The sequence below is a fragment of the Gopherus flavomarginatus genome, chromosome 2, assembly GCF_025201925.1.
Source record: "Gopherus flavomarginatus isolate rGopFla2 chromosome 2, rGopFla2.mat.asm, whole genome shotgun sequence".
Classification (NCBI taxonomy): domain Eukaryota; kingdom Metazoa; phylum Chordata; order Testudines; family Testudinidae; genus Gopherus; species Gopherus flavomarginatus.
Genome location: NC_066618.1, coordinates 93,473,955 through 93,498,981, shown reverse-complemented (window position 1 = coordinate 93,498,981; position 25,027 = coordinate 93,473,955). Strand labels below are relative to the sequence as shown.

General features: G+C 40.3%; 1 protein-coding gene across 1 annotated transcript in view; it reads left to right on the top strand.

Annotated features, from left to right (window-relative positions):
- Positions 1-21,118, top strand: part of LOC127044633 (engulfment and cell motility protein 1) — a 305,086-nt gene extending 283,968 nt beyond the window's left edge. Inside the window, exons 16-17 of the mRNA XM_050939721.1 lie at positions 18,752-18,888; positions 21,083-21,118. Of these exons, the coding sequence (XP_050795678.1) occupies positions 18,752-18,888; positions 21,083-21,118 (173 nt within the window). The remainder of the gene's footprint in view (positions 1-18,751; positions 18,889-21,082) is intronic.
- The last annotated feature ends 3,909 nt before the right edge of the window (positions 21,119-25,027 follow it).

The following is a 25,027-nucleotide window of genomic DNA, read 5'->3' as shown; positions in this document are numbered from 1 at the left end:
AGCAAGAATTTTTAATGAATCAGTAAACTCAGGGGTTGTACCATACGACTGGAGAATTGCTAACATAGTTCCTGTCTTTAAGAAAGGAAAAAAACATGATCCGAGTAACTACAGGCCTGTTAGTATGCAAGGTCTTGGAAAAATTTTTGAAGAAAAAAGTAGTTAAGGACATTGAGGTCAAAATACAACATGGTTTTACAAAAGGTAGATCGTGCCAAACCAACCTGATCTCCTTCTTTGAGAAAGTAACAGATTTTTTAGACAAAGGAAAAGCAGTGGATCTAATTTACCTTGATTTCAGTAAGGCACTTGATACAGTTCCACATGGGGAATTATTAGTTAAATTGGAAAAGACGGGTATCAATATGAAAATTGAAAGGTGGATAAGGAACTGGTTAAAGGGGAGACTACAACGGGTCATACTGAAAGGTGAACTGTCAGGCTGGAAGGAGGTTACTAATGGAGTTCCGCAAGGATCGATTTTGGGACTAATCTTATTTTATCTTTTTGTTACTGACCTTGGCACAAAAAGTGGGAATGTGCTAATAAAGTTTGTGGATGACACAAAGCTGGGAGGTATTGCCAATACAGAGAAGGACCAGGATATCATACAGGAAGATCTGGATGACCTTGTAAACTGGAGTAATAGTAATAGGATGAAATTTAATAGTGAAAAGTGCAAGGTCATGCATTTAGGGATTAATAACAAGAATTTTGGTTATAAATTGGGGACACATCAGTTGGAAGTAACAGAGGAGGAGAAGAACCTCGGAGTATTGGTTGATCACAGGATGACAATGAGCCACCAATGTGATATGGCCGTTAAAAAAGCTAATGCAGTCTTGGGATGCATCAGGCGAGGTATTTCCAGTAAAGATAAGGAGGTGTTAGTACCATTATACAAGACACTAGTGAGACCTCATCTGGAATATTGTGTGCAGTTCTGGTCTCCCATGTTTAAGAAGGATGAATTCAAACTGGAACAGGTACAGAGAAGGGCTACTAGGATGATCCGAGGAATGGAAAACCTGTCTTATGAAAGGAGACTGAAAGATCTTGACTTGTTTAGCCTAACCAAAGGAAGGCTGAGGGGAGATATGATTGCTCTTTATAAATATATCAGAGGGATAAATATCAGGGAGGGAGAGGAATTATGTAAGCTTAGTACCAATGTGGACACAAGAACAAATGGATGTAAACTGGACACTAGGAAGTTTAGACTTGAAATTAGACAAAGGTTTCTAACCATTAGAGGAGTGAAGTTCTGGAACAGCCTTCCAAGGGGAGTAGTGGGGGCAAAAGACATATCTGGCTTCAAGACTAAGCTTAATAAGTTTATGGAGGGGATGGTATGATGGGAAAGCCTAATTTTGGCAATTAATTGATCTTTAATTATTAGCAGGTAAATATGCCCAATGATCTGTGATGGGATGTTAGATGGGGTGGAATCTGAGATCTTACTGCAGAGAATTCTTTCCTGAGTGCTGGCTGGTGAGTCTTGCCCACATGCTCAGGGTTTAACTGATCGCCATATTTGCGGTCGGGAAGGAATTTTCCTCCAGGGCAGATTTACAGAGGCCCTGGAGGTTTTCACCTTCCTCTGCAGCAGATGCATGGGTCACTTGCTGGAGGATTCTCTGTACCTTGAGGTCTTTAAACCATGATTTGAGGACTTCAATAACTCAGACGTAGGTTAGGGGTTTGTTACAGGAGGGGGTGGGTGAGAGTCTGTGGCCTGCAATGTGCAGGAGGTCAGACTAGATGATCATAATGGTCCCTTCTGACCTTAAAGTCTATGAGTCTATAAAAGAATGGGGAATCTTGCAGAGGATTTGCCCATTCCAACATCTAACCAGTAACAGGAGGTTTTTCTTTAAAAAAGTATATAAGGGGGAAAAAATCCATTTAGAAAAAAGATATTTTCAAGATAACACTTCTTGTGGTGAAGGGTGAGAAGGAGGGAAAGAAAAATTAAGATGGTGTTAAATTTACTCTTCCTGAGCAGAGTGTCTATATTATCTGGCAATGGCACTACGCACATTTTCAAAGAGATATGGTGTAGTGAGTGGAAGCAGATTTTCTGCTTGTTGAGCAAGCACTGTTGTTTGAACACAGTTCAGAACCATATTTGACTTTAGACATTGAGAATCCACATATGGTTTAGCATGAGACTGGTGGGAGATTTCCCCAAACTAAACATTAGAACGCTTACATTACTATACTAATATTCATTTTCTTTTCTCTACTTCACATTCTATTATCCTCTTGACATTTTGACAATATCCGGGGGATGATTCAACCCAGTGAGGGCACCTGTGCTTGGGCAGCTTTAAAAGTACCCTAGGAGCCTTTCTGGTGGGAGCTACTTTAGGTTTATACCTAATCATCTCCAAGATGTGCTGACCATGTTCCCATACACTTGTGGGGCTTCTCTGGCTGACTCTAAGCAGACATATTGTTGATATCTCTAGACTGGAGGCCTTACCCCTGCTGGCCTATCACAGGGCTTTATCGAGGGACATGTGTTTTGTGTGATGTGTGCCAACACCAATACCATAGAAATATGAAGGATTTATGGCTGTGGGTTCCATATAGTAAGAGACTTTGTATCTAATTCACTGTAACTGTTTTTAGAGAGGTGACTGAATAATTTTAGGGCAGGAGTTCTCAAACTGGGGGTCGGGACCACTCTAGGGGTCACCAGGTATTACATGGAGGGGGTTACGAGCTGTCAGTCTCCGCTCCAAACCCCACTTTGCCTCCAGCATTTATAATGGTGTTAAATATATTAAAAAGTGTTTTTAATTTATAAAGGGGTTCGCACTCAGAGGCTTCCTGTGTGAAAGGGGTTACCAATAAAGAAGTTTGAGAACTTCTGTTTTAGGGAAAGGATGCACCTGTTCTTCTCCTTCCTGGCATGATGGCGTGTTTGGTACCTTCTCCATCTGCTCATTTGTTTTTCCTGCTTGTGATTCTCCTGCAGTTGCTCACTTGTAAAATGATTTCTTTTAATCAGTTTGTTGTTTTCACTGGTTATTTTATGCAATGACCGTTTCTGTTTTACACTGTTTTTTTTCAGTATGTTCGTTTTAGCTGGGACTTTAGGTAGAGAGTGGAAGATACTGGTTAACTGGACTTAAAAATCTCTGCAGAATTCCCATCTAATTCTGTGCAGCATTTACGAGAACAATTCTTGTGTTGCTGGTTGATATCCACAGTTTCCTTTCGGGTTCACTTACAGGTGGCCAGCCTATTTTTGGCAGAATTCATTACTGTCCCTCTCTCAGGGGTCAAAACATGATTTGCAATGATACTCAGAATGTCTTCATGGTGAAGTATCTTGAGCAATCAGATTTTCAAAGTGTAAAATCAGCACTCCTATTCGGGTATGAAGTGGTATTGGGGGCACATAGGGGACAGCTTTGGTGTTCATCAAGAAGGTTTGCAAAGGAAAGTGAGAAGGAAAAAGGTTACCCACTGCTTACTGTTCTTGGTCATGCAATCCTCCCACCTCCAGTCTTCCAAGCGTGCTCTGTGTCTGTATATGTGTAAATAGTAAATAGAAAATGTACTAGTAGATAGCACTTAAAAATAGGTAGCATTGTTTTTTATGGGTTTCGGAGGACCAGTAAAGGTGGTGATGGTTTACTGAAAATGGCTTCCTTTGTGCAGCTCTTTTATGAAAGCACATTACACCCACTTGCTTCCTTCACTTTCACAGTCATTCAGTGGATTTGTCCCTACAGCTGGTAGAGGGCTTGTTCCCTTAAAAGATGTGGAAAGAGGGGAGATTGCTAGAAAGGGGGTAGATATCAACATGTGATAAACCTGATAAAGTGATTTCCTTGGTGTATGCGTGCTCAGCCAGCCCTTTGTCAGTTCTGCCCCCTATTCTGGCAAGCAGCAATTTCAGGTGCCAGTCCATGAGTGCAGTTTGTGGGAACTGGATAGTATCCCCTTAAATAATTTGTGAGCCCTCTATTAGCTATTAGAATCCTGCCAAGAGTAGCAGTGTTTCTGTATTAGCTAGGCCTTCATGTTGTATGTGCTTGTTAAACAGAGCTAGGTGGACCCCACGGCAATTCCTTCATATTACGTATGTTATGGAAAGAACAAAAGACACAATAATGAGGTTCACGCAAACTGTAGAAAGAAAACTGTAATTTGTAAAATTGACAGTGACATTGGGACATGCCTCAAAAACAAGGGATGTTCTTGATTTGCAGGCACACAGGTAGGGTGACCAGATAGTAAGTGTGAAAAATCAGGGTGGGGGCTGGACGGTAATAGGAGCCTATATGAGAAAAAGCCCCCAAAATAGGGACTGTCCCTATAAAATCAGGACATCTGGTCACCCTACACACGGGTGATATCAAAATAAATAAAACCCAACCCCCACCTTAATCTGTATTTATACTTTAACCCTAATTTGGGCATAGACATTGTTGTGATCAGTCCTTCAGTCTCCCTCTAAAATCTGTTGCAGAGTAGTCTAGTGACAAAGTCACCACCAGAACTCATCCAGCCAATCTCTTTCCTGAAATGTTGGCCATCCTAACTTTTAATCTCCTTCTGCTTAAGTGTACAAAACTTGTCAAGTTACCTTGTACATTAATAGTCACACTCTTCCCCCATCTCCAGTGTCAACATTTCTGCAGAGAGTGGCCAGTGCCAGGTGAAGCTTCCCCTGGGGGAGGCTAGCTCCCTGTCCCATCTCTTCTGGCCACACTCTATCTCCACTCTGCAGGGGTTAGGGGCTGAGTAGCAGGTGTGGGGAAGGGGTCTCGTGGGGGCAGGGGGTGAGAAGAGGAGGGACACGGCGGGAGGTGGGGGTCTCGCAGAGGTGGGGGGTAGACTATAGGAGAGGAGGAACTCACCACGTAGCAGCAGGTGTTGGGAGCCTTGGGAAGGGGGCGGAGTAGGGCAGGTAAGAGGCGGAGTGCAGACGGGGTCACCACAGCCCTGGCGTTTGGTGGCAGGGCGGTGGTGGCTGCTTCAGGGGAGACTTAGCCTCCCCTGGCCTGTTATACCCATAGCCCATGGCAGAGAGTATGTCTGACAACAATTTTTCATCATTGTGTTCAGTATTTTAGCCAGGTCAGTCCTAGGATATTAGAGACACAAGGTGAGTGAGGTAATATCTTCTATTGAACCAACTTCTGTTGATGAGAGAGACAAGCTTTCGAGCTTACGCAGAGCTCTTCGCAACCAGAGTAACTGCAAACAAAAATTGCAGTATAAAGACATGGGGCCATATTCTCAGCATGTGTAAATCTGCATACTTTATTGACTTCAGCTAAGCTACACCAATTTACACCAGCTGAGGAACTGGCACAGAGGACTTAGTGTTGCAAGAACACTTTGCTCCAAGCAAATAACTTTTTGCAAAGGGAAAAAGAGCAAATCAAACTCCTCAGGTGGTTTCTTCCACTAATTGGTTGTGGTCATTCCATGTTTTTATCCAAGGTACTGAAAATGATGTTAGGACAGGAGATATTTGGAGGTTTGAATGTTCTTCACGACAGACTTTCATCCTGACAGGACAAAGCAACTCAAAGTCCTTACTTGTCATTCTTATTTCCAGGCTCTTAAAAGTCTCTCCATTTCATAGAAGAGTGTGACTAATCTGAATGAAATCCTCCCTCATCCCTGAAATCAAAACTTGATTTCCCACATTGGATTTTAAAACTGCATTTGTTATTTATAAGTGTTTTTCGTTCCGGGAGTACTGTGGAGGTGGAGAAGGGAACTGAGTACTTTCCTGGTTGATCTCTATGATGTGCTGTGACACAATACAGAAGCACATACAGCATTATTCATTTCCAGTGCCTCTTATTTCATCACAAACAAAACGATAAATGTTTATTTTGAAGTTAAGGGGAAGCCCTTATCAACATGACATTGGTTCTTTGTGTCACCAGTTTGATTTTTCTGATCACATGTGAGTTTTTAGTATTCACAGTGATCTTAATTTCTTTGCTCATAGGATTTATTTTTTTTACTGCCTGTAATTTTGAACTAGAATGTTAAGTCTTCAATTCCATTGCAAATATGATTGGTTCAGCTAATTCTAAACATTTACTGATCTCTGTAAAATGAGTTCTTCTTACCAAGCAAGCTTCATCTTGTGGACTCTTCTGGTTTCCTTGATTTCTTTCAGTTCTGTTTTGGGCTTGGGAAAGCAGGGAAACTGCAGGGATTTCATTCTTTGATCTTCTAGTAACAGAGAGATGACAGATGTCAGTGCTAAGTGTTTTAAGTCTATCAGCAGTCTTGATACTGTTGATCACAAGGTTATGTTGACTTGATTTTGACCTTTGTTGATCCTGTCACCTTCATTTTGGTGGGGTAGATGGGCTTACTCCTGTGATGGTTTATTTCTAAGCAGGGGCGGCTCTAGCTTTTTTGCCATCCCAAGCACAGCAGGCAGCCTGCCTTCGGTGGCACGCCTGCGGGAGGTCCACCGGTCCCGCGGCTTTGGCGTACCCGCCGCTGAATTGCCACCGAATGCCTGGGACCGGTGGACCTCCTGCAGGCCCGCCACTGAAGGCTACCTGACTGTCGGCCTCGCAGGGACCAGCAGGCCGCCCCATGCACGCGCTTGGAGCACTGGGGCCCAGAGCCACCGCTGTTTCTAAGCTGTCAGAGAGGGAGATTTTGAACAATTATTCATCTGCCTTAAATCCTTCGGGGGCAGGGTTCTAATCTGCCACCACCCATCCTCAAGGTGCATGTTAAGCTGCTTGGGAGAGCTAGTGAGGTGAAGTGGGCTATCATGCAGCTCAGTGTGTCACTTATGGCAAAATGAGGGTGCACAGCATTTTTGTTTTCCATTGCCTGGATGAAATTGAATCCTAACCCAGACAAAATGAAGGTGATGTTTATGGCTGCAGAAGGGCTAAATGCTGTAGGGGCATATTCTGCCCATTCATTTTCTCTGTAACTCCTCTAATCAGAAATACCATTGACTCAAAGAAATGTCTGTGTGAAATGTTTGGGGAGGAGTGTGAGTTTGCCATTTTGCAGCACGCTAGTTATTTTAGGCCCATTCTAGTACATCTGAACACTTTTTAGCCAATGCAAACTAGTAATTGGATACCCATTGTACCCCAGGTTTTTCTGAGTAATTTTGGTACAGTTTGTGATGCAAATATTATGTATAGTATTGGAGAGAAGGCTCAGTTTATCCCATGGAGTATCTTCTGTTTAACCATTTCCAAAATAAGTGTGTAGGGAACTTTAGTGCTAGTAGAAATGAGTCACCACTAGCACTGTCTTAAGCCAACCATAGTGCAAAGGGGCACAAGCTTCTGCCTACAGATCTGTGTACTAATCTCCTAGCTATTTTGGTTCTAAGCCTCTTTTGGGCAGGGACTTATAGTGATAGCCAGGGTTGCAGTGCCTTTTTGATGACAAAAGGAGACTAGAATCAAATGACATTCATACTTTTGTTGGTGTTGTTTTGGGGTCCACCCAGACTAATAAAGCTTCTATTACAGCCTACCTTGTAACCCTGGGGGCCATTGTGTGGTGCAGCTGTTGTTCAGATCCCTGACACCACTTAGGCTGCCCACAAGCACAAGGTCTCACGCTGTCTCTCACCAGCCCCGTTATTCTTTTCAGGGTGACACAAACTGCCTTCCAGTCCTGAGTCTCCCCAAACGTGTCCTCCCCAAATTCTTAATTATCAGACAACCAGGCCATACTCCTCTGGATCGTCACTCCCCGAAGGCATGAAACCAGCCTCCCAGATACCAGCTTACCCATTCCACATGGCTTGCACACAAAGACCTTCTCGGGATGAAAATAAACAAAAAGCTTTTTTAATAGAAAAAAACACAGATTCATAGATGAAACTGTCAGGGAAAGCAAACGTATACAGGTTACACAGCAGATAATTATAGTTAGTTACCTAATGCCTTAAAATAGTTTCCCATCATACCTCATAGCTATTGGAGGGATCCAGCATTCATGGACAGCCTTTTGCCCCAAAACTGGGCCCTGAGTTCTGAATAAAAAAACCGTCAGTTACAAGCCTGCTTTTAGAAGGCTTTTTCCTCCCCCCTGCCCCTCATAGGATATGTCTACACTGCAGTTAGACGCCCATGGCATGCCAGTGCCAACTGACTTGGGCTTGCACGGGCTTGGGCTAAGGGACTGTTTAATTGCAGTGTACTCAAGATAGTTGAGTCCAATGAAGACTGTGAAGAGTTATAAAGAGATCCCTCAAAAGTGGGTGACTGGGCAACAAAATGGCAGATGAAATTCGTTCTTGATAAATGCAAAATAATGCACAGTGGAAAACATAATCCCAACTATACCTATAAAATGATGGGGTCTAAATTAGCTTTTACCGCTCAAGAAAGAGCTCTTGAATCATTGTGGATAGTTCTCTGAAAATATCCATTCAATGTGCATAGCAATCAAAAACATGAACCATGTTGGAAACCATTAGGAAAGGGATAGATAATAAGACAGAAAGTACCATAGTGCTGCTATACAAAGCCACAGTACACCCGAATCTTGAATAGTGCGTGCAGTCGTGGTCACCCCATCTCAAAAAATGTGTATTAGAATTAGAAAAGGTACAAAGAAGGACATAAAAAATAATTAAGGATATGAAACAGCTTCCATATGAGGAAAGATTAAATGGGCTGGGATTTTTCAATTTGGAAAGGTGGGGTATGATAGAGATCTATAAAATCATGATTGATGTGGAGAAAACAAACGAGGAGGTATTATTTACCCCTTCACTTAATATAAGAACCAGGGGTCACACAATGAAATAAATAGGTAGCAGGTTTAAAACAAATGTGAGGAAGTACTTCTTCACTCCATTGCCAGAGGATGTTGTGAATGCCAAAACTATAACAGGTTAAAAAAAGAATTAGATAAGTTCACGGAGGATAAATCTATCAATGGCTATTAGCCAAGATAGTCAGGGATGTAACCCTATGCTCTGGCTCTCCCTAGCCTCTGATTGCCAGAAGCTGGGAGTGGATGATGGGATAGATCCCTCAATGATTGCCTGTTCTGTTCATTCCCTCTGAAGCACCTGGCATTGGCGACTGTCATAAGACAGGATACTGGGCTAGAAGGACCATTGGTCTAACTCAGTATGGCTGTTCTTAGGTAGTGTAGTTGTTCAGGCTCCGGCCTGCAGCCTGAGCTCTGGGACCCTTCCACCTTGCAGAGTCCTAGAGCCTTGGCTCCAGGCAGAGCCTGATTGTCTATACCACAGTTAAACAGCCCCTTAACCTGATCCCCGTGACCCTAAGTAAGCTGCCATGAGCCAGCCTCCAGTTTTTACCCTTAGTCCATGGTGACTCATGGTTATTCAGAATGGGAAATTTCTCTCTTGACTTGATAGCCCAGATGTTCTTTTCCATTTCAGTTGTCTCAATGTATTTCTAGTTGTCTCTTATGGTCCATCATTGTCTCTTCCTGGGCTGGACAATGGATAGTTACTTGAACCTGATTTTGTGTAAACCCTTGGTTTGGGAGGTGCCCCCTACACCTGCTTGACAGCTCACCACCCCGCTGAGAGCAGTTTTCTGCATGCTGGGATATATAAATTCATAACCACAGGCTATATACATTTCTCATAATGACTGTCAAGTTCAGAACATTACAAGCTTTCATAAAGGACCATACTCAATATATTTTTATAGTACAATGACATAACAGCAATAAGTTGGTTTAACTGCTTTTTTGCAGGGGGGTTAAACCTTCTGTTCTCCGCTGGTGGTGTCTGGACCATGATTGAGAATTTGAAACAATGGGCCAAATTCATTGCTGATGTAAAACAGTGCATCTCTGCGGACACCAATGAAATGGTATCTTCTTACATCAGCTGTGAACTTGGCCCCAGGTCTATAGCGTTGAAAGCTAGTTCCTTGAGCAATCTTATTCTTTTTGCTTCGTACCACACAGAAAAAAACCTCAGCAAATTATTTCTTGACTTGGACTTAACAAAAGCAGCTGATCTGTCTATAATATTTTCTGCTCTGTGTTTTGAGGCTGAAGTGTTATTATCTTATGTGGTAAATTTCTAAGAAAAAGTTCAGTAGCTTCTGTTCTAATAGTGCTTGAGTCTTCTAAGCAGCATTATTTAATGGAAAGAAAATTACCCAATTGGCAGCAATATTACTACTTCATTATTGCATTGCTCTTGTAGTCCTGTCACAATGACCTTTCCTTGCCTTAAATTACATTGTTTTCCTATCATCTGGTAGAAATGTAGCAAAAGATTTACTTCAAAATTGCTGTTTGTAGACTGTAGGGAACAGCATTGTAGATATCTGGACAAATTGCAATATTTCTTCCGAGTTAGGCACACTTCTTCTTACATTCTCTGTGTATTGAGAAATTTCAATATTGTGGGTAAAAATGGTCATGACTGTAGTTATTTTTGCTATATCTCATCTTCAAGGAGAAGCAAAAACTACAATACTCCCTTCTCTTGAAAGGACTAATAAGACTTAGTTGCTCCTCATGTTATCTTTTATTATTGGAAAATATTATTTAGAAAATCACGTGGAGTGTATATTGTATATGTTGCCCACACTACAATTCTCAACCGTGGATCTTGCAGAACTTGATAAATGTCAGTTAAGCTCACAACATCCTTGTGCAGTTAAAGTATTATCTCCATTTTATTAATCGGGAAACTAAGAGAAGTCATTAAGGAGTTGGCTACATTTGGGGTAATGTGCTATATGGAGTGTAATTTCTAAAGCACACTAATGTGTTGCTGTCATAAACAGATGGTTAAGGGTTAATGTCTCTTTTACCTGTAAAGGGTTAAGAAGCTCAGTAAACCTGGCTGACACCTGACCAGAGGACCAATGGGGGACAAGATACTTTCAAATCTTGGTGGAGTCTTTGTTTGTGTTGTTTGTGGTCTTTGTTTGTGTTGTTTGTTTTGTTCATTGTTCGCTCTTGGGGCTAAGAGGGACCAGACGTACACCCAGACTTTCCCAGTCTTCTGAATCAGTCTTTCATATTTCAAAATTGTAAGTATAGCCAGGCAAGGCGGATTAGTCTTATGTTTGTTTTTTTTCAACTTGTGAATGTTTTTTCCTTTTGCTGGAAGGATTTTTACCTCTGTTTGCTGTAACTTTGAATCTAAGGCGGGGGGCGGGGGGAGTCCCTCTAGTCTATATGAATCTGACTACCCTGTAAAGCATTTTCCATCCTGATTTTACAGAGATAATTTTTACCTTTTCTTTCTTTAATTAAAAGCTTTCTTTTTAAGAACCTGATTGATTTTTCCTTGTTTTAGAATCCAAGGGATTGAGTCTAAACTCACCAGGGATTGGTGGGGGGGAAAGGAAGGGGGGACGTTAATTCCTCGTTTGTTTAAGATCCAAGGAGTTGGATTGGTGTGACGCTTCCCAAGGCAACCCAGGGAGGGGAAAGTCTGTGGGGGGGGGAAAGAAAGGGGGTGGTTTATTTCTCCTTGTTTTAAGACCCAAGGGGTTTGGGTCTTGGATTCCCCAGGGAAGGTTTTGGGGGAACAGAAGTGTGCCAAACACTATATTTTTGGCTGGTGGCAGCGTACCAAATTTAAGCTAGTAATTAAGCTTAAAAGTGATCATGCAGATCCCCACTTTTTGGACGCTAAAGTTCAAAGTGGGGGAAAAAACCCTGACAGTTGCACATTAATTGGTCCGTGTAGAGCGTGCTAATGCACAGTAAAGGTTCCCTAGTGCATGTTAACATAATGCTGTTTTAAACAGCACTATGTTAAAGTCATTTACACAGACCAATTAACGTGCAGCACATTAGTAGTCACATCCCTCTAAAGCACATTACCTCACCATGTAGACAAGCCCTGAAAGAAGTTAAATGTCATGCCCAACATAAGGCAATGTCATGGTAGCACAGTTGGACTAGATTCTATAGGTCCTAGTCATTTTCTAATCACTGTACAAATCTGTAGCATGGGGATAATGATACTTATCTCCTGTAAACATTTTGAGATCTATGGATGACAAACATATTATAAGAGTTAAGTATTGATTGATTGTTGAGACTTCTCTTAAACAAATTATCCAGCACCAGCTCTTCAATCATTTCAACATCATGGAGGAAAGTTCAGTGTATTTTTCAGATATACCTGATGAGTTCTTTGGAATGAGCAGAGAATGACTTATTATAAAAGGTATCTCTCTCTCCCCTTTTAAGTGAGAGAACATTAATGTCAAGTGATCCTATTTATGTGGTTGAGTGAATCATTTATTTGATTAATTTAGCTTCTCTTCCTCTTCTCTTGGAATATCTGCAATCATATAGCAGTTTTATCAAATTTATTCATTACCCAAATGTACTCAATAAAGTCTCCAGATTTTATTTTGTGGACTGATTGTGCATATTGCCATCCAAGTTGAGTTTTTACATGTGATTAATCACATTGTATTATTTTCCAGTGACTTTATAATCCTTAACATCAAGAGAAGAGCTTGAAGAAGCTCTCTGGCTTTGAATCTTTCAGGGGGATAGCAGTGCAGGAAGAGGTTGCAGATAAATTGGAGTATGACATTTTTCAACCTTTTATTTTGTGGCTCTCGCATATTTTGTCTAAGGTACTGTGACAATTACCAAGGGTACAGCCTGGACCGATGAACAGCTGTGTCCCCTCAGTTCTTCAACCTGTTGTGCCTTTTACAGTGCTTTGTTATGAGAGCTACCACTCCTGATCTGCTCTCACACAGCCACTCAGTTATATTGTATGAATGCTATAACCAGCCACTCATGAATTACGCTGTAGAACAACACCGGCAAATTCCCAGTCCCAGACTCTCCCTCACAAATGTGCATTTTGTACTGCCCAGCTCTCTCTCAGACAATACAAGCTCAGATAAAGTCTGTCATTTTATTAATGCAAAATGATATGTACAAATCCTGCTTCCCAAAGGAGCTTCCCAAACACTTCAATCCAAACAGTTTAGATAAAAACCATAAAACAAGTTTAACTACAAAAGGTAGATTTTAAGTGATTACAAATAATGAAACACAAAAGTCAGAATTGGTTACAAGAAAATAAAAGTAAAACGCAACTAATACCAAGTTAACAAGCTAGCATGAATTCAAAGCTAAATGTCTCTCACCACATGTTTCAGCAGGCTTACTGACTGAATCTCCTCCAGTCCAATGCTGCTGTTTTGTTCTTGAAGTGTTGTCGATACCATGAATAGAGAGAAAGGGAGAGATCATTTGGGGCATCTGCTCCCCTTTCTTTTAGCTCTTTCTCTTCTTCAAGAATCATCTCCAGCTGAGGCTCAGGAGATGGAAGGACTGTGTGGATGGAATCCCCCAGCTGTTTCTTTGTCAAGATTTAGATTTTCCCCACATACTCTTTCCTACCAAAGAATGGCCCCTAAACCATTCAATTTTGTTGGTGATGGTCCATTCAATTTTGTTGACATCTGGCTGAGGCATCAGCTAGCCTTTTGTCTCTGGGGATCTGGTTTATGGCTGCTCCCTCAGACTTGGAACATGTCTTAGTAATACCATACAGAGGAATCTTATACATGTCATATTGACACAGATATTTTACCAGGACAATAATAATTAGCAAATTATGAGTTTTCAAATGATACCTCACAAGGCATACTTTGTACAAAATTTATCATAGTCTTGTAAAAGAGGTGAACATAGGGGTACAGACTGTCACAGATTCCTAGTAAAATTAGACACGCACAATGTATTTCTTGGATGCAGAATTTAATTTTCACTCTCCCTACATTTACCATAGCAATGGGATGTGAATGTGGTCCTGGCTGTTACAAGTGTCTAGCTTGTTTAATTGTCTCTGTGCAAGGACTTTGTGAGGGATTTTGAGATATCTGTTCTCATGCAGTGCGTTGAATGTGTAAATTTAAGATTAGTGTATGGCAAGTGTTTGTGTGAGATAAAGCTACCACTGAAATTTTCACAGAAATCAAGCACAGAAGGTGTATGAGCACAACTGAAGTGAAATAGTTTTTAATTTTCCACAAATATTCATGGACCTTTCCCCTTTCCCCCACTCTACTACTTATTACACTAAAGGAATACTGCACGCTTCATGATTATTCATTTTCTTTGATCTTGTTGATTTTTATAGCTCTGCTAGAAGATGGACTCTCTTACTTATTTAGTCCATAGTACGTGCAATATGGTCAAGATTTTCATAAGTAAGTAGCAGTTTTGGGCTTTCATACTTGCTAAGAACTTTCAGATAATCTGGCCCCTTTTGAAAGTGCTAACTGCCTTCTGAAAAACAGATGTCCCAGATTGCGCATCCAAAATCATGAGCTGATTTTGAAAATAATGGCCCATATGTTTCTCATTTTTAAAGCTCATTTTTCATGTAATAATAGTAGTAGTAATATTAATATCTAGCTTTTATATAGCGTTTTTCATTTGTAGATCTCAAAAGTACTTTACAAAGGAGGTGACTATCATTATCCCTATTTTACAGTGGGGAAGCTGAGGCACGGGACTGTGGGGGGTGTGAGTGAGTTGCCCACGGTCCATCAGCAAGCCAGCAGCAGCACCAGGAATAGAACCTTGGTCTTCTGAGTGTAAATCCAGTGCCCTATCATTAGGCTCTGCTGCTCTGTCAGTGCCTGCTTCTTTCTTTGTTTCTCTTTCTATTACTTTTCCAGTATTGCTAAAAACAATAATAATTAAAAACTTCTGTTGGTTCCCCCCCCCCCACCCCAAGGTGAAGGGGTGCTGGGGATTTTTTGAAGAGAGAAGAAGAGGTCAATTTTTTTCCCCAAAAAACTGTATGTTTATGTGGTAGCCATATAACTTACATTTATCTGTGCAATACCAGTATCACCTTCTGCTCAACTAGAGGCCTAAGATTTATGCTTGTGAGTTGTGAAAAACTGACACCCCAGCCAGTTGGACTAGCTCACTCATCCTTTCCAGGAACTGTCTTGGATGCACTGAACTGAACTTCTTGCAATCTATACCCACTTTGAAATTTAAATCTGTAGCGTTCTCCATGTCAGACATTTATCAGAACATACTGTAAATACTGTCATTCCAAGAGCAAGCTGATGTGAACATTCACAGATCAACCTATTCTTAACGCCATCAGGAAAAACCCTGCCCTGATTTTATTTCTTTCTCTGATGAGAAGAGGGTTCCAGAAATGAGGAGGGGAGGGAGGAACAAGTGAATTTTTTTTTTTAATTTTCCTGTTGTTGTTTTCTTCCAGAGAGGGGCAACAAAAGGTGTAACAACAAATCTATTTAAAATATAAGTAATCTGGGGAGCTGAATGTCTTTTAAAATAGACAGCCAACAAGTACTTAGATGAACCTCTGAAAAAGCAGGCATAAAAATATTGCCTTGCAGAAATTAGCTATGTTTTCTCAGGTGCCATTTCTGATCAGTACATTAACTGCACTTTCTTTCCTGAAGTCACACTCAGAGAGGAATTAGAAGTTTGAAGGACTACATGAATCCCATTTGGTGGATTCATGTAGCTCCAGCTCAGAGAAATAGGCATAAGAATTTTGCTCAGAAAGGAGAATTAACAAATTCTTAGCCTGATTTATACACAACAGATTTTCCTTCTGATTGTTCTTTCAAAGGAGGTCTCAGAGAAACATTATAAGGCATGATGATAATATTAACATTCAACAAAGATAAGTAACCATGATGATTTAAGTCCCTGAGCTGTAGCCATATATTTGTATGTTTTATTTAATAATAAATTTGGCTAGATCCTGTTAGTAGAAATGTGTTTGACAGTGCTGTGCCTAGGGTCAGGAATATTACAAGTAGGCTCCATGCAAGATTCCCCAAATTGGTCTGACAATGAACCTCAGTTTTAGCTTGCCACTTAGAGCTGTGCAAAATATTTACATAGTAATACTGACCACTCTCTAAATTTGCCCACTCCTCAGAGAGGAAAGATGGCCTTGTAGTGAAGACATTCAGCCAGGGGCTCAAGATATGGGTAAAGTTTCCGCTTCTGCCGCAAACACCCTGTTCTGTGACTTTGACCAACACACACAATCTCTCTGTACCTCAGTTCTCTATCTGTGCAGTGGAGATATAATATTGCTTTTCTCTCGTCCATTGTCTGTCTTATCCATTTGGGTTTAAAGCTCTTTGGAGTATGGATTCTTTTTTACTGTGCACTTATACAGCATTTAGCAAAACAAGCTGTGATTTGGTTGGAGCCTTTAGACACTACCAAATATTAATAATAATATTCAAGGCTCTTCCATGAAACCGGATAGTTTTACATTCATTTTCCAGACAAACAAAAGTGTCACTGAAGTTCAGCATGGAATTTTTTCTACCATATGGATGTCTATGGAAATTTTGAGGTACCTCTTCACAATGCAGTTCTGAATTTTGAGTCTGGTTAGTTGGGATTAGCATGGTTTAAGACATATTAGTACTGATCTTCTGATTGATTTGAGTTGCCCCATTTGGATTGAGAGGAGTTATTTTTACTCTTTCTCTAGGTTGAAAAGATGTAGAAAAGTTACAGTCTGTTGACTAGTTAGAAAAACATAGGCCTCCCCCCATTTTTTTTTTATACAATCAAAATAAGAATACAGCTTGGTACTTTTTATTCTGAGGAGTATGCCTGGGAATTGATGATCAAGTTTCTGCGAATTGATAAATTTTGCATTAATTTTGATTTATTGATGTATTTATTTTTAAACAAGAAGGAACTGTGATTAGCTTGCGCTCTGAGAAGGATTCTAGAGAGGCAAGCATACCTCTTGGTTACTGCCTTGTTTCGTGGTCGGATTTATGCAGCCAAGGCACTTGACCGCATTCTTCTGCCTGACATTATTTTATTTCGCCTCATCATTATGATATTTTATGACTTAAGGACAAGCACGCTCTGAGAATCTGTTCTGTTGTGCCACTGCCATTATTACAGGCTGAAGGCCTGATAATTAGAAATGCTGGGCACTCATGACTCCAACTGAAATGAAGGGAAGCTGAAGGTGCTCTGAAAAACAGGCCGCTGGCATTTTACATTTTTAAGGGATTGAGGCCTTACTCAGAAATTGAGCTGCTGCCTTGACCAATTCCCCCTTGACTACACAGCCCTGGAAATGAATGAATTTCATTTGATTAGAATGAGACCTGAACTCCTAAATTAACTCTGACCCTAGCTTTATAGTCAAGAAATTGATCAGATTTTAATCTGACATTATAATTAAACCTCATGTGTGCGATTAAGCTTCAGAGTTTTGCCTCCATAATTGTAATGTTGTACCTCAGGAAAGATCAGAGACCCTTTTGTTTTGAGGCACTATGTAATTCCGTGCACAATGTGCTCCTGTAGCAGCAGCAACTGCCATGGCAAAGGTAATTATACATACCAAATAGAAAGATTTTGAAAAGAGACATCACTCCCAAGGGGCTGTAGCAGGAGAGGAGCCAGGCCCTGGAGAAGAGGCATGTGTTCCTCATCATTGGGCATCTCTCAGTCAGGTAGCTCTGTCTGGATACCCCCAAAGAGTTTTCATGTCTAGTCTGGCAAATTTAATAGGGAGGAAGAGGTTACTAAGGATAGTGAGGCATGTGTGGGAACCCAGGTTGGGAAGCAGCTTGCCCAAAGAGTACACGATGTTACTGTTCTAGTAATATGTCACATAGGCTGCTTGTCTAACCACCACTGATTTGTTCCTGATGGTAGGTGAGGTTGCTGCTGTAAGACTCTGTGAGTTGCAAATGAGGAAGTTTAGGAGGCTGTTGATGTGGAGGAAAGCTGAGGTTAATTGAGATGAAGGATGGATATATCAAGGATGGGCTCAGACTACCCGATAGTCTTTGTGATACTGGCCAGCAGCATGGTGAGAGAAACTGTGTCAATTGCAGCAGCGTATGTGGTAAATGCCTTTTGGGGTAATTTGTCCACCAGTGGACAGATTTTTCAAAAGTGCTCAATTCCCAGCAGCTTCCATTGCCCTCAGTTTTGCCCTCAGATTCTGAAAATCTGGCCATAGCTCAGTAAGTCCCACTGAAGAGAACAACCTCTTTGGGCAGAATATCTTTTCCTTTTTGTGTCTCACAGGCCTTCTCAACTCTCTTTTTTTTCTTTTGTTTTAAAACGTATGCTTGACTTTAGGGTTGAAGAGAATTGCACAGAGAAAGTTTGTATTCAGTTTCTCCTTTTAAAAAAAAACTTTGGCAATGTGTGCAACTGGGCTCCGTTTAGCTGTTTATACAACTAAAATAAATGGAAACATATTAATCATCTCTACACTTTCACACAGAAAATCACTTTCTCTGATACCTCTTTGGCCTACCACCATAGAAAACGGGAATTCATCGGCTACTGCTGGCGGAGCTTGTTCTTTGATCAGACATTGGTTTTCTATCCTACTGCTTGGGTTCAGTGTCCACTTCTCAGTCAGCATAGCTTTGGTGTACATATTGCTAACAGTGAGGTGGGTTCTTCTTTTGATGACTAGGCTTGAAGTTTTGTCTATGCCTTTCTTCATCCTAGCCTGCACAGTAAAGCTCCACACAAACAACTTGCTGAGAGACTGTCCAGAGAAGTTGCCCTCTCCTGCAAAGAGGTTCTATACTGTCTTTCATTCACTTTTACGTTGCAGACCAGGGCTGGCTTTCCAATGTGGTGTGTTTACACCTCTATCCTGATTAGAAATACAGTTCCTGGGAATTACTGTATTTTCCAGATGTGGGTGTTTTTTTCCAGTTTGGGTCCTGCCTGTTAATAATTTTATTTTCCCCTTCTCTTATGTCTTTAGCCAGTGAGACCTGCAATGATTTCCACCCCATGTTCTTCACGCATGACAGATCATTTGAGGAGTTTTTCTGCATCTGCATCCAGCTGTTGAATAAGACTTGGAAGGAAATGAGGGCAACCTCTGAAGACTTCAACAAGGCAAGAGATGGGAAATTAATTGACAGAGTTCTAAGACATGAATGTGTGCTCTTAACTGAGGCACAAGGGATTTATACATTCCTCTCCCAATTACTTCTCTTTAGTTACTCCTGTGTAAATCCCTTGCATATCAATGTTGAGAAATCAAAGAGCAGTGGATGGGAGGGTCTGTGGAGCCTTTCTGACCTTTTTCAGTTGTGTTACACTGCAGACTCTGAAGATAAATGCAATAAACCTCGCTTGAGGGGAAACTTTGCCTTTTTATATTGTTAATACCATTCTGAAGTGCTGCAGCCCTCAAGATTGTAAATAATGCAGGGAGAGTACAACAGTGAGAATTCTGTGCATCCTTTCATTTCATTTGGATGTCCTGAGTGCTGAAATGGTAAAATATTCAAGAGTGGATATGATCCTGCTGCACCTTTAAGTGTTGTGCATGTCAGCAGCTGCAGTTTGAAGTAACAAAGCTTGCAATGCTAAGACTTATTAGAAGAGATTTGAACACTGATGTCTGAAATTCTATATTCCGGCCAGACTTGCCAGCAGGTACCCTCATCCTTGCTGGCCCATTTGACTGGCTCTTGATACCCTTGCCCAAGGCTGGGAATAGAGAAGTTGATGGAGAATGAATACTGGAGCCTCTAACAGCTCCAGTGTTCAATACACAGAGTCTTACTGGCATTAGACTTGGATGCTTCATGCCAAACTGAAATGTAGCTGAAAGAGAGTTGGCTGCTCAAGTGAGGAAAAACAGTCTTCCCTAGATGAAGTAGTGGTGGATCTTCAGGACACAATGTGGACTGGCCATTTTTTAGATACAGATAGCTGCCAATGAGGACATATGCTCTGGCAAGAGGAGGAAGGGATGCCCATAAAAAAGCACAATGTTCTTGTGTGGGATTTTCTTAATACACTTCTGTAGTTGACTGGCCAAGTATTTACTACCCAAAAATGCGTCGGCAAGACAATTCACTGGATAGTTTGAAAATTTAACTCACATGTATAAAGATGCCAATGCTTTTTAAGAGGTCGTCGTAATAAGTGACTATATTTAACAAGTGCATGAATGGATGTTGATCACTGAAGCTATATTATCATCCCAGCCCAATAAGGATTTGGTATGTAATTGCTCTCACACTGAATTGAGAATATACAACTAGTTATCCTAGTGGATTAGTGTAATAGGGCAGTCCCATTTCTGACAACAGACAGTCCCCAAAAATATTCAGTGGAGGATGAAAATTAATATATTTATTTTTTAGTATTATACATTGTTCTGGGGTTCTTTGGAAGACCAAGTGCAGTTGCCTCTCTGTTGTAATGTACTATTTAAACTTTTAAAAGGATAGGATCTTTTAGCCCTTCCTTTTACAGATGAGTGTCTCTTTGGAGACAGCACAGAGCAATCCCTAAAAGATGCAGTTTGTTGTCATACATGACAAATTGCTTCTCCTCACTTTCTATCTTCATAAGCTTTAGGATCAGTTTTTAGTTTGAATAACCTTTTTATTGTCCTGATAATGTATGAAAGTACCACTTTCATATCTTTTGTTAATCACTTGAGATGTGGAATTCTTTTTCCCCGAAGCTCAGTTGGAAACTTAGTATTCTGGAGTAAGGCTCTCGGAACCTAACATTTCTACTTGAGAGCTACTCTGTAGTCTTTAATCATAATGAAGAAGGGATAGCTCTTTTAATTTAAATTTTGATTAATCAAAGTAAATTGGACATTCTAGAGGTATTAAGAGGTTTTACACCCTAGCTTGTGTGCACATTTGGAGACTTATTCCCCATCTCTCACACTAAAGAAAGGTGTATTGCTAGAAGTAGAATCATTGGGAACTCCCCACTACTTTCCCGTTGGTTCCTTAGTCTATTCTTAAGGCTTTGGTAAACCATAGATAAAGACTTTATTTCAGTGGTGAAATCCAGCCATTACACTCCATGCTGGGGAGATTCCATCACTGTTCATTGATTTTTAAAGCTTTTTTAATAGCAGCATACGGTTTGAAGAATTCTATTGTGTGTTTTCAAAGAGATCTGTAAGATCTCATGCTTTTTCTTTTAAACTCTCCCTCATGAAACTTTTTGTCAGCCCTGGCTATTACACTCACATGCATTAGAAAGAGACTCTAATGTTCCTCATATCTTAAAGAAGAAGGATGTTAACATTGTATCTGTAACCTTTTTTCAGAGTCTTAATATAGAAGTAGAAATCTGTATAGAATAATTCAGTCAGGCAGCTAAACTTATATTGTGCCTTTATGACATGCTTTAGGGCTTACATTATTTATATCGGGTGTGTACTGTAGAAAAATTAAGATGTAGTTAGACCCACAAATGGAAACAACTGCATTTTACTTGAAACCTGTCTGTTTTTGGAGTGCACAGGTGATCAAAGAGCCTTTAGCATGCTATGTCATCAGCTGTTGTTTGTAAAAGTGCGGCATGGTTTGTGCCTTTGTAAATATAATATTTCCTAGCTGTACATAATCATTCATCTTGTATATTGGTACATGGGATGCTTGTGTCTCAGTTTTACTGACAGGTCTGAGATTAATGTGAGTAAACTAGGGAGCTCTGAGTTAGTCCAGGGGATTGGTAATGGAATACAGAACCTTTCATCAATAGGGTACAGGTTTAAATCTAGCTCAATAGGGACTAAATGGGAGATGACTGTTTGGTGCCCTATGTAAAAGATGTTTGGTGATCACATAAACCTACCACACCACAACAACTTGTGCTGATTGGCCCTTTGTTGCCCATCTCATCAAAGACTGTCTTCACTGCAAAAGCTAGTAACTGGAGTCCAGAGAGAGAGAGAGAGACACACACACACTATTGGGCAAGCAACCAAAGAAGGGGTTGTCAAACCATTTGAGAGCTAATCCCCAGATGAGCCGCAAGGAGGCGCCCCAGCAGTGAGTCGTAAACAGGGTCACACCATCCTGGTTTTTGTAAACCCCCTGCTTTCACTGGCCATCTGAAGGAGCAGTTGGCCATGTGAGCTGGTGAATTTGAGAGCAGAGTAGGTTAATCCATATGCATCCCATGGATCTCCCCCATGTCTGTCATATGCACCTTCCACGAAATTTTCTTGTGCGCAACCCCCTGAGGCCAGCCCTCCTCCACACACACAGTAAAAACAATCCATGTTGAGTATGAGATTCTAGGGACTTTTGAGAGCGGTGAGTCTAAATGTAAGTCAGTGGCTCCAGAACCGACTGTGATTAGCATGGCAAAATCTCCTGTTCAAATCTCTGTCATCCCCAATAAAACCATACCTTGTGAACTTTTCTCCCTCAGGACAAGAATCCTGGTTATAAATCAACTATTTTTATTCTTAAATACAAACACTTTCTCAAAGTATTAAGCTGCTGTAATCATTTGCAGGGACTCAAACTCAGGCAGTTCAACATTTCAGAGGGACCTGTCTGGTTGTCTTGCATGAACATTCATCCATCAGACTGCCCTACTTAAGGTGTCTTGGCAGGTTCATGTTCAGTTGGAATTGTAAATCCTGAGTCTTCCTGGACTTACTGTTGACCTCAAATGGTTCTCAATCAATATATAAAAAGTCTCTTCTTGCAGAAACCACAGCACCTAGGTAGTCAAGAAAATTCATAGTACAGCTCTAAGGAGTAAATTTGTTGTAGTATATTCACAATTAAGATTGTCTAGTGGTAATGAAAATGTAGACTGTATCATTTCAAGAAGGCTGACAAAATGACCTTCCCAAGATAAATCCATGGACTACCAAAATCCAAAGCTTTTAAAGTCCTCACATCTCCTGCTTTGATTGAAGCATCTGCTGGAGGAGGAAATCTAATAAACCTATAATTTTTTTTTTTAACTAAAGAGCTAAGATGTCTTCTTCTCAAGATTTTTCCTCATTGCAGAAATATAATTAATACATTTTACTATGTAGTCATTTGAGGTCATCCTTCTCAGATACTGAAGATATATTTTTATTGCCAAATAATGCTTTATGCTATAAACTTTGCAAAGTTCAATTAAAACTGTTATTTCAAGTTACTGTACCAGACAAACCACAATAAGGCCCTAGACCTGTGTATCCATGAGGAGTTCTGGTACTTTATTGGGATGTCTCACTGGCAATGGCAGTCTATGGTACTAGATCCCAATGCAGGAATGGGGCGTAAATTGACAATTTATGAGATTATATTAAGAACATGCATAAATCATATGAGACATATTGCAGGCATACATATAACAAACAGTGCTCTGTGTTGGGCGATAGTAAATTTAATAGGTAACATTCACACTGGCAGCAGATAAAAGCAATAAATACCTTTTGTGAATCCTGTAATTAAATACCAGAGCAAACACTGAGGCTTTTGATGACCACAAATGACATTTATTGCTGACATACTCCAACACTCTGATCATTTCCCCTTGTTCTATGACAAGGTAATAGAAAAGACAATGAACATAATGTAAACAATGAAAAATATTATTTCTCTGCTTGGTGAGGATTTGAAAGGACTACGTTGCTTCTTTCTCAGATTCTCTAGTGATTTCATTTTGTAGGCATAGTTAGAATGTATAATTACTCAAGGGCAGGTTTAGAATATGACTAATTGTTCAAGGGCAGGATTTAAAAGTGAATACTTATGTAAGCAGTGTACTGAGGGAGGCAAGTTTTTTTTTTTGGTCCAGCACTACTTGTGATGAATAGAGAACACCTGGGAAAAGAGTATTTTCAAATGCTGTTTGAAAGTAGGGACTCTGGGGAATATCCAGGGAGAGCGAAGTCATCAGTCTGGGGCCACTATAGCAAGCACTCAGTCACCTGCCTTGATGCATCCTCAGGCAAGAAGGTGGTACAGTTCATCTATCTACCAGGACCCTCAAAGCCCCTGAATCACAGTAACTGCTTGTATCCTTTTCTGAAGGAAACTAGTCACTTAATGGACGGCCAGAAAGAGGTACCGTGATGAGGGTTGGGAGACAGGTAAAGGAGAAAGGGAACATTAAAAGACCTGTATTGCCACCTGAAAGGGAAAAAAAAGAGGTAATGGAAAAATTAAAGTGAAAAGTAAAATCCAGTGTGCAGAACATGTTTTTCTTTTTAGTAGTGGTGTGCTAAGTAGCTCTTCACAGATGTTCACGAAAGTGTTTATTGTTTTCTTATGGTCATCTCAACATTTGTGAAGCAGTGAATGTAATTTTTTCTGGGTTGACTTTAGAAATGAAAGTTTGCATTTAACTAGAGAAAATGTTGAGATAGCTGAATGATTATACCCTTCTGTTAGCCTGATTAGAATTTCATTTGGTAATGCTTTGTTTATATTGGTCAGAGAGACTGCAAAATGGATAATTCTCCTGTAGAATAAATGTTGTATACCTCAGTCTCTAGCGGATTACTGCAAATTAAATTAACACACCTGCAGCTATTAGCACTCTATTAATTTTTACTGGAAACAGATAATTGCTATGAATATATTGTTATTAATTGTGCAGTGCATGAAGTTAGCTAAACATCTTTTTGGCAGTTATAACTCATTTTACAAGTCTGCTGTATGATGTATATAGAAAGCATAAGTTCTTTAATTGAAAACTACTATTTAAGAATAGTAGAAACCTGTTAGACTATAATTGGGTGCAGTGAAGTTATCAGGTCTATTCCGTTAGCTTTGCTGTTTTAAACTATGCACTTTGGTATGTTACACTGTAAATCTATTCATTTAAGAAATTTCTTATCGCATCTGGTCAATATTCTATTAAATCTGCTCTTTTAATGCAGTGGAAATGTATCTATTTAGCAAATGTATCCTTCATCAGCTATCATTTTAAAATAGCTTGGTATATAACTTTATCTATGTTTATCTATATCTTTCTGATCTACATCAGGATTCCACTAGATTGCCAGACCAAGACAATTACTGCAAAAGGCACCAGGAGGTTAAGTAGAGAAGATGCAGTCTTATTTCTACAGATGGGTCAGAATGCAAAAATCAGATTAAAATTTCAACATTCTTACCTGAAAATGTGGGGTTGTTCAGATAAAAGGCACTTGTCACATAGATAACATTTTTCATCCTCTTCAACCTAATTCCTTTAGGCCCCTTTAAAAACCCCAGCCTCAACTAATGTTGTAAAGAATGCATTCCTGTTT